Source organism: Amblyomma americanum, chromosome 6 (assembly GCF_052857255.1).
Source record: "Amblyomma americanum isolate KBUSLIRL-KWMA chromosome 6, ASM5285725v1, whole genome shotgun sequence".
In the NCBI taxonomy this organism is placed as follows: domain Eukaryota; kingdom Metazoa; phylum Arthropoda; class Arachnida; order Ixodida; family Ixodidae; genus Amblyomma; species Amblyomma americanum.
Window position 1 is genome coordinate 77,768,314 of NC_135502.1, and position 10,301 is coordinate 77,778,614.

The 10,301-nt window shown below is 44.5% G+C and overlaps 1 protein-coding gene across 1 annotated transcript in view; it reads left to right on the top strand.

Annotated features, from left to right (window-relative positions):
• LOC144094775 (atrial natriuretic peptide receptor 1-like) overlaps window positions 1–6,590 on the top strand; it is a 235,052-nt gene extending 228,462 nt beyond the window's left edge. Inside the window, exon 9 of the mRNA XM_077628679.1 lies at window positions 5,877–6,590. Coding sequence (XP_077484805.1) covers window positions 5,877–5,993 — 117 coding nt within the window. The 3' untranslated portion in view covers window positions 5,994–6,590. The remainder of the gene's footprint in view (window positions 1–5,876) is intronic.
• Window positions 6,591–10,301: the final 3,711 nt, after the last annotated feature.

Sequence of the window (10,301 nt, forward strand, 5' to 3'; positions counted from 1 at the left end):
TTCGGGCATGTGCAATATGGTGCAGGGAAATGGAAAAAAGAACGAGTGCCGCACTAAGCACGTAGACAGGCTCGTTCCCTGCAAAAGGGGGGTGGTGTTCAAAATACCCCTCACACGTGGGAATTGTTACATAGGGCAAACTGGACGTTGCTTGAGACTTCAGGAGCACCGCGCCGTAACTGCACGCCCAGGTTCCGCGACACAGTTGCCTGAAAAAATTACCGACCCAGCTTAGCAGGGAACTTTTGAAGCCTACTGCATAAAAAAAGAAAAGACCGTTGCATAAGCGCCACTTCCGTATCCTTATCCAAGAAGGAATTCTACTATCTAGATGCTAAATTGTGCCACGCGCGCCCGCATGCCAGTGCCACGTGATGGTGTCTGCTGTCTATCAGGTGTGATTAGGAATCTTGTATATATGTGGTTTTCCTTGCAGTAAACCTGAGTTGAAGTTCCGCGTTTTGTACTGTGCTTTCTTCTCTTCGTCCGTCGTAATTTTGCGCGGTTACAATATGCACTCCATCGAGAAATAAAAGACAAAAGGTAGGAGTTTAAACAGGAAAGCAAAGCAGAATATCCGTGACTACCGCGTAGAAGCTGCCTGCAGGTTGTGACAGCCCCCGCATCGGAGCGTACCCAATTAGCTCGCACCCAAGTCCGTTTACGTGGGAGAAAACCTGCATAGCCGATTACCGGCACGACTTCAGGAAACTCTCCAGGTATTTCCCGTTTATAACGACGCACCTGGACTCGACAAGTCGCCAGATAGACTCTGAATAGTTTGCTGTCTACGCAGGGCGTATCAAGGAAACTTTCCACCGGCCCGATGCTCGGCTTCTCTGGAATTAAGGGTTTGATATAATGAGTCTGACCCGCAACTAGAGCAGAGTAAACACGGTAGACTTGGCGCTCCTTGGTCAAGATGCCCTTTTTATTTCAGTTCACTTTATTACCCTTAAGAGCAAAGGCATTAGAGGGGGAGTATAATATTTGGCGATAATAGAAAAAGCACAATAAAACTTAGCCAAACGAAATGCAATAGAGAGCCTCAAATAATGAACCAAAATAAAGAACCAAATACAGGTTAAAGCGGAACAAATTAAAATCGAGTATAAACAGCGATAGTAAACAGTGTTAGAGTAGATGGAACAACAATCAGAGGTGGAGCAAGAATGCACATAGAACACGAGGAAGTGAAAACAAAGATAACTGGCTTCAAGAACACGTGCCAGGGATCAGCTTCAAGATATCTTACGACGGATGAACGAAATAAGTCCTGATCTGGTATCAGTGCGATGTCAGGCGGAAGGCGATTCCATTCTGTCGATGTACGAGGAAGAAACGAATGGTAAAAGGCATAGGTTTTGCCAGTGGTGACGTTTAATTTGTAAGGGTGTTCAATGCGGGACGAGCGATAAGTTGGCTGCGAAATGCATGTATGCTTCAACTGGTCATGGTGATAAATTTCATGAAAAAGGTTAACCAGTTTATTTGGTTCCAGCACACTCCAGCAGTGAGGGAAACGAAAGAACCGACCAATACGCCCGAGAATTCATCGGCTGGGTGGTGGGTGGTTCGGATCTCCGATCGGCTATAGTGATAATGCTCTCTTACCTTGAAATTACTTCCCACTTCATAATCAATAAACTTAACCCCCCCCCCCTCCATCTCCCTCGCTCAACAAAAGGCAAGGAGTAGTCTGGAGGAAGTTGCGAACAGTAACCTTAATTAATCCTTACATTTATTCTAAATTCGCCCCGGACGAACTCAGACCGGGCTGCGTTAAGTGCGGGGAACTCAGCGCCATTCTAAATCGCATTCTTTTTTAATGCCGCGCCGACAAACCCCGTTGTTAACAACTGTTATTAACGATGAGGTCAATATGTTGCTTCCAATTAATGTCATTAGTTACGTGCACGCCTAAGTATTAATAAGAATAAACGCAATTTAAAGGAATAATATTTAATACACAGCAAGGAGGGGTGATATTAGTGCGTGATACTCGCATAACTGAACATTTTTTAACGTTTAAATCCATAGCCCATGAATTACACCATTTAGGTATGTTGTTTAGGTCAATTTTTGATGTAGAAACATCGGTAGGATGAGTTGTTTTTCTATAAATAACGTAGCCGTCCACGAACAAGTGGTTAAGGGAAGTCGCATAGTTAGTGAAGTCGTTAACATAAAGTGGAGGAAGAAAGGGTCCCAAAACGCACTCCTGTGGCACACCTGATGCGACAGAAGTTAACGGTGAAATATTATTGTTAACAAACACAACTGGGATCATCTCTTCTAAAAAAAATTAACCAGCTGAAAAAATCTGCGTCAGTATTTAGTCACTTGAGTTTTGTTAAATGCTTTAGAGAAACTTCTAGGAAGATGCCATCAGCCAAAGAGCGGTAGTCAATAAGGGTTAGCACGGAGTGAGTGAAACATAGTTTCTGCATCTCGCAAGGGTAGGGCTTCCTCAAACAATGTTGGGCCGAATTAAAAAAAAAGTTCGAGTCAAGAAAACTCGCAAGGTGCGAGTGGATGGCGTGCTCAAAAGATTTACAGGATAGGCTAGCAAGAGAAATTGGCCGATAATTAAGAGGCGATCGCTTATAACCGAATATATGAAATGGAATTACCTTCGCCTGCTTACAACGCTCGGGAAGAGCATCGATATCTAATGTTTGTTGAAATATTTTCGACAAAAAAAAAATAGAATAACACATACCTCTGTTTCTTTGAGGAATCTTGCCTATTATATACTGTAAACACCAGGAGAACAGAAAGGTTTCAGTGTGTCAATAAGCTTTGCAGTCCTGGCCGCATCTATTAGCGTTGGCTGCACAATGACGAGGGACGGGTAGGATGGCAACGGAATATTAGTTTTGGAAGAAGATTTCACTGTAAACACATCGCTTAAAACAGATGCGCACTCTTGACTAAGCACAGGTAAGTCGTTCTGGTCGACTAAAGAGATCTCCGTGTTGCTGTGAGTGTAACTAACAGCCATAGCAACACGGATGTTAGTTACAATGTTTCAAAATTTTCGAGTGTTACTTGTGAGCCTACATGGGAGGGTGCTTTATACAAAGTTTGATTTCGCAGTAGCGACAGCTTGAGCATAATTTTTAAACGCGATAGCGTAGGCATGCCAGCTTTACTGGTTTGCCGCAATTTTGCTTCCCTAAATGAGAATTTTTTATTAGAAAGTCAATTTATGTATCTGTTATGTCAATGTTTGTGTATTTATTAGTATTAAGTTATTATGAGTGTACGCCTGCGTAAGATTGAAAATTAGGTTTGTGAACAGCTCCCAGTTATTTTGAACGGAAGATAATCATCGCGAGAAAGCGAAAGTTCGTTATTGATATTTTATAATTTTGCTTTCTTGTAATCAAATATAAAAAAACGGTTTTCTGGGGAAAGGAAATGGCGCAGTATCTGTCTCATATATCGGCGGACCCCTGAACCGCGGCGTAAGGGAAGGGACAAAGGAGGGAGTGAACGAAGAAAGGAAGAAAGAGGTGCCGTAATGGAGGGCTCCGGAATATTTTCGACCACCTGGGGATCTTTAACGTGCGCTGACATCGCACAGCACACGGGCGCTTTAGCATTTTGCCTCCATAAAAATGCAGCCGCCGCGGTCGGGTTCGAACCCAGGAACTCCGGATCAGTAGCCGAGCGCCCTAACCATTGAGCAACCGCGGCGACTTGTAATCAAATACAATATTTTTTTTTTCGTGGCTTGGGATATAATAAATCTTAGATCAAAACGAAATAAACAATGATCACTGAGTGCAGGCATGAACATTGCATGAACTGCCGGCAACGCGTGTGCAGCCGTTAAGACGTGAGTACAATTCAAAAGACTACATGTATCAAAACGCTCGGAGATGCAAAGAATACGGTGTGCGACATAGTGATGCTGATGTCCAGTTTATTGTCGGATAATTGAAGTCGCCTAAAAGAATTACTGGGGATGATGGGTGTCGAAAACGGTTGATTTTAATTGCGTCGTGGAACTCATTAAGCTATGCGACCTCTGCATTTTTATTCTCTTACTATGTTTTATTGCTCAACAACTTAATGCCGAACATTGCTAGACTGGCTGAAACGGCGAGCAATGTTCCAGCTCCTTGTCTTCCGTTCCTGTCACAATGATAGATACTGAAAGGTTTAGTGCGAGTAATAATTTGTTAGTCACATACACGAGCGTTTAACCATGTTTTGGTGAATCCTACCATGTCGGCATCACCCATGTTGATAGCTACACTGACACTGTTTTTTTTGTCTAAAACGCTCTGAACTTTGGTGTAGAGAACAGATACAGGGTGTTGATGACCACTACCCCTTGCTTATTGTTAAGAGTCGTGACGCTCACGATTTGAACTAAAGATGCTGCGTGCCGCGCATGCAGTAGTCTGAGATACAATTCACGGCGCGCTTGCACCTGAGTCACGATTCGCGCTATAGGGAAGAGAACGATTAAGCGTCAGGGGCAGCTCGTTAACTCTGTGTTGTGGTCATAAATGCAATTTTTTTATTCACAGCGAGTTTATGTAGCGAAGCTTAAAAGTTGGCGGTTCAAGCAACCATTTTGCGAAAGCAATTATCCTCTTGCGAACGAGCCTGGTAGCTGCTCGTAAGTCTTCAAAAATAGAGCTTTCACTTCTTTCGAGTTTCGCACCATGAGCCATCACACACATTTCCGCTTTGAAAATCGAAAATTTCTTTATCACAGGTCAGTACTTTTCTTGTGCGAATGGGCCAACAAGGCGGTGCTCTCTTTCCATTGCGTCAAGTTTCAATTCGGAGCCAATATTAAAAATGAAAGCAAATTAACCACTTTTTTTCTGTTTCTTTCTAAGTTTCATAACCATCAGGGACACGATAAGTACTAAATTATTTCTGTGATACCTATCATCTAGCTCAGTGATGTGGGAAAGACGGGCACAATTTTGTTGGCTCAAGTCTCATTGTTTCGTTCATTAGCTGCAATTATTGTTGCAGCCTACCAACCGCATTGACTTTGGTTTCAACGGAAGCGAGTCGTGCATCGAGATTAGCCGCTTCGCTAAGTACTCTTGATTATCCTGTACGTCATGAACAGCTTGCTTCAACTTAGCTTGAGTTGCTGCTGACGCCTCACAAGCGGTTCTAATATGCGATAGCACAGTGATAACTTTGTTATGACGAAGGCTGCTCGCCCTGTTGTCATCGCTGTGCTGTTTGCTTGCGATTAGGCCCAGGGTTTAGCTGCACATCTCTATGACAACAAAATACGAGGTGCCTCTATGCGATCCTTACACACGTCACACAGCGTTTGTGGGCAAGGAAGCAGCAGTAAAAAACAATTAGACGTTTTCTTAGCGCGGAGGAAACGCGGATTGGCTAACCTGGATAACATGAAGACGTTTGTCATTAGCTATGTATCATATCGTGCTGCTAATAATAAAAATTAAATCGTCAGAAAAATTACAAAGGCGGTCCTGAACCAAGCCACACCACCTAAACGCAAGTAGAACGTATAGGAATGGCAGTGAAGCGCGAATGAAGCGACTAAACTGCATGCACTCGTGTAGTGTAGAACGCGGTCTCAAGTTGTCGCTTAGAACCGTACACTTTAACTGTTCAGTAGCAGCCGTCTTTCATGTTTCTATATTTAACCACGTATGCGAATGGCGCGCCTCATATTTCGACGAGTCAATTTACGCATGATGCACGTAAGCGACTCATTAGGCCTCGCGGGTCACATCACGTACTCGAGTAACAATGCACTACTCGTGTCCATGTCTTGTTTCTGGCGAATTGCGCATACTCCATAGGAGTAGTGGATCTGTAGGGCATCTGTTCGAGAGTGCGCTCTTTTGTTCTACCCGCAGGGCAAGGGAAAAGAAACGACGTACTTCCTGCTGGGTGAAGACCCGCCACCTGCGCAGCCCCTGAATCCCGGGCCCAACTTCAGGAGCAGCCAAGCGGGACAGGGGACCAATTCCTGAGGGACACTCTGCGTGGAGCGCGTCCAGTGCAGGGCGCCCAGTGCAGGACACCCAGCGTCGAGTGCCCAATGCAGGGTGCCCGGTGCAGAGTCCAGTGCAAGGCGCACAGTGCAGGATGTCCAGAGTACGACGTCCAGCTGCAGGGCATCCAGCGCAGGCCGCCCAGTACAGGACACCCAGCACCGAGCACCCAATGCAGGGCATCTCATGCAGAGTCCAGTGCAAGGCGTCAGGCGCCCAGGGCATGGCGTCCAGTGCAGGACGTCCAGTGCAGGGCGCCCGTTAAAAGGCACCCACTGCGGCGGCATCTCTGCATAAAAGAACGCGACTCCGCGCTTGGTTTTCTTCCGTGCCCTTATTCAACTCGGCAAGATACTTCCAGACTTCCAGCGCTGCGCGCCCTGTCTTTTTCCTCCCGTCTCCTGAGCTGGAGGAAAGCCACACTTCGCGTAGCGACTTCACCTACAGTGTCACAGAGACTATAAGAACAATCCCGAGTGTTCAGGATGCGCCATCTATACGAGGTTGAATCACAAGAACGACTGTCACGAACTTGTCGACGAGAGAAGGAATGAAATATGTTCTCTTACCCATCTGACGCTTCCTTGATCTTGAATTTTCTGGTGACAGAAGCGATCGACGTGTTTTTTTTTCATAAGTTAATTGTTTCGTAGTCCCACTCGCATCTCCCCTATTTTACTTGTCCAACTTGAGAGAATATGATAATCTACAGCTCGCAAGATCACTTAACCCCTTCAATCACGGCGTACACTAATGGGTAAGCAACTTGGTTTGTGCCGGATTCGCCTAAACCAAACATGTGAAATGAGCCCGCATTTCACGAAAGCGCCAGTTTGGCTCCGGATTCAGCCGCTTGTTTTTCCCTATTCAGAATTTTTGAAAGCTCTAAACTAAGCATAATTGATTAAATAATGGCTTGCAGAAATTCATCAAAAGGAGTACAACTTATATCTTAACAGTGCACAGCATCATTACGTAGAGACATCAGGACGCTACATAATTTGCCTGATTAGTCATCAAGCGAAGTTGAATTTTACGTGTGTGTTCTGTCTATGTATATGTTTCTTACAATTAACTGAAGTTTTAAAAGTTTTTCACCGACAGGATCATATTTTGAGACCGAAAGGGTTAGTGACTTGTGATATTACAGCACGCACTGTGAAACACCCAGTTCTGCTGGGACCCGTCAGTATAAATCCCACGGCAGCCCTGGATCGTTCCGGGCTTCGCCCGTTGCTGGGTCAGAAACGATAGATGGCCCGAAGTGATTTTCAGCGCTTTGATGTTTTTTAAAGTGACGTTTATTGCCTCAGGGCATAAAAGGGTATTAATCATAGATGTTCGTCTCGTCATTATTTGTTCTTTATCATCTTTGGGAAATTTTTAATTTTGAGTAATGCAAATTCACTGCGGTTAGCACTGAGCGTTCTATTAACAAAATTAATTTGCACGTGCAGTGACCTACCTTTGTAACAGAGATAAAATTATAGTCATAACGGCCCTTATGAAACTTATTTAGTTCGTATATAGTCTATGAACTGCCTGTTGAAATTTGCGCGAGGGCGGAATAGTTCAGTTAATGTCTGCTCCTTTCGTAGAACTAGTGTTCTGTTCTATTGCGCATTTCTTCATTTTTTTATAATTTGGGCTACTTTTCTGCAATTTTTCACTTGCTTTCTTCGTTATCATTTTTTTTTCAGAATGCAGTCGATGGTCACAGCGCTCAAGAGCAGGACTTGCAACGTTCTCACCCCTTCGTTTTCAGCAAATATCTAACTTTAGCTGTGGTGGGTTACAACTCAAGAACGAAGGTCATGCTAATGGCGTCGACTGAGTGTCATCACGTCGTAGTTAATCCCCTCGTACCGGCTGGCGTGACATCTCAGGGGACTGAGTAGTGCAAGGGGAATGACCACGGATTGATCGGACTCTAGCAAAGTCATGCCAATCACTCGGCGCCGTTGGCTGCAGGGCCTCATTGGAAAGGGTATTTGCGGCTCCGTACTTGAGCTGTATCCGACTATAGGCGCCTCCCTTCCTGGAGGTGAAAATATCTTAACCTTGCTGTGCCCCCCACATCAGCTGTGATACTGAGTGTGGTAATGCGAATTATTTTTATTTCAACTCATATAGCTACATGAATTGCTGACACACTTGAAGAAATAGTCTTCCCAACATATTTACAAGTTCAAATGTGAAGGTCAGTGCCAGCTGCCAAAGATGCAGGAGGCCTGCTGAAAGATCAATTACGTCATCGTAATGCTGCAGTGGCAGGCTAACGAGAAATTTTTTAATAGAGTTGTTGATTTTTTTTGTTTCCCAGCGTATGTGCGACCAATTTCATCGAGCTTAGATGTCCAGAAATCACAAAAATTAACTGAACGTAATTGTGTTGTAATCATCTTTCACTTCATGAATCTCACCATTGTTGCAGATTTCTGTAATTACGGTGCCATTTGTAATGAAATCTTAGAAGTTTATGGCCTTTATGTGATGTTTTCAATATCTGGGCACTACACGATTAACATCTGATGGTGTGCTCTGGAGCGGCCGCATCGCATGCTGCTGTTCTCGTTGCAGCTTGGGCAGGGTGTTATACATAAAGTGCACATCTAAAACTCTCTAAAGCATTCTTGGGAAAGCACCTGGTGTACAGTCTTGGTGAAAAATATACAGCCCAAAGGGTTTGCTTCCAAACTGGGTAGCGGGGCTTTTAAGAAAATTTGACAGTCCTAAGCATGGGAGGGTTAAGGATTAGCAAGTTCCTCCCGCCTTCGTGAGATTAGGATCCCGTGGGTATGGAAGAGGAGCCGCGTTGCAGGGCTCAGAAGCAGACTCTTTGGGCTGGATACTTTTGACAAAGACTGTACGTCCCCGCCGTTCCAACAGCGGTACAGGAAACAACATAACATCGTGGAACGCCTGCGGTCGCTAGCACTATGGGTGGCACTGAGAACTTGCACTGTCTCTTAACAATCGATACAGGCACCTCATCGGGTCAGCGATCGACTGCAGTCGGCGCGTTCATAGTCGGAGCGTTCCCAAAGGCCACGGGCTGCTTACGATGGCGTCTGGATGGCGATCACAGTGCCTGTATTTTGTTTGACTGAAATGGCGAAACAAGTAAGCGTCTCTGACGCTAAAGACCACCGATTTTTTTTCCTTTCCGCTTTATTCACCGTCGTAATCGGCGCTTGCCATCGTTGGCTTGGGATCGAAGCCAGAAAAAGGCAGATTAACGAACAAGCCTTTGCCAAGCTTCGTGTCAAATGTGAAGGAACGCAAAAGATGGTGATGATGAATTTTTTATGACGCAAGGGCATCTGTGCCCGAACAGCGATATGGCACAAGGTGTTTTCGTCTACTCAAGGTGAGGTCAAAACCAATTTCCCAATCATTTCAACCCAAAGAAGTTGAGCTCCAGGCCAGGGGAAAGCTTGTACACATTGTATCATCGGTGGGTACTTGGCGGCACGGGGGATCGAACCCCACATCTCCCGCATGCGAGGCGGATGCTCAGACTACAGGGATACAAAAGAATGCAAGAAACCTCCCAATTTTGGGCACCCTCGACACATTGTGTGTACGCAGGAACAAATAGGAGGATGGGGGTGGGTGGAGGGCCTACGACAAGCCACAGACCGCTTTCAGTTTTAGAGCTTAAGCACTTTGCTTTCTAAACTTTTTGCGCATAACACTCTTCGTCATGGGCTTCATGTTTTCGCAGGTGTCGCTTATCCTCATCAATGAAGTATGAAACGATTATTTATGCCGAAGAAAAAAAAACGAGTTTTTAAATGGCCGAAGTATGCTCGGCGAAACCGGAGAAGTCGGGAGCTTTTTTTTTTTGTGCAAGCGAGAGTTTCGACTTGGTTATGCGTATAAACAGCTGGGTATTACGATTTTGAACCGCGGCGCCTTTGAATGTGTCACACTGTCTTCTGAATCTTCTGAAGTGGTTATATATATATATATATATATATATATATATATATATATATATATATATATATATATATATATATATATATATATATATATATATATATATATATATATTTAATGTGAACAAGCAGTGCACAACACGAACAGGCACAAGACTATAGACAGAAAACGGCCAGATTGACTTGTTTCGTTGTCCTGAAAAAAAAAAAGCCACCTGCGAAAGTTATTAGAGCGGGGAAATCATCCCATCCCTTCGCCAAGCGCTGATGCATGTTGTGAAAACACCTTTTGTCTTTGTTTGCAGCCAAGTTAGCACTTCCGAGGCTAAAATTGGTCCGCTCG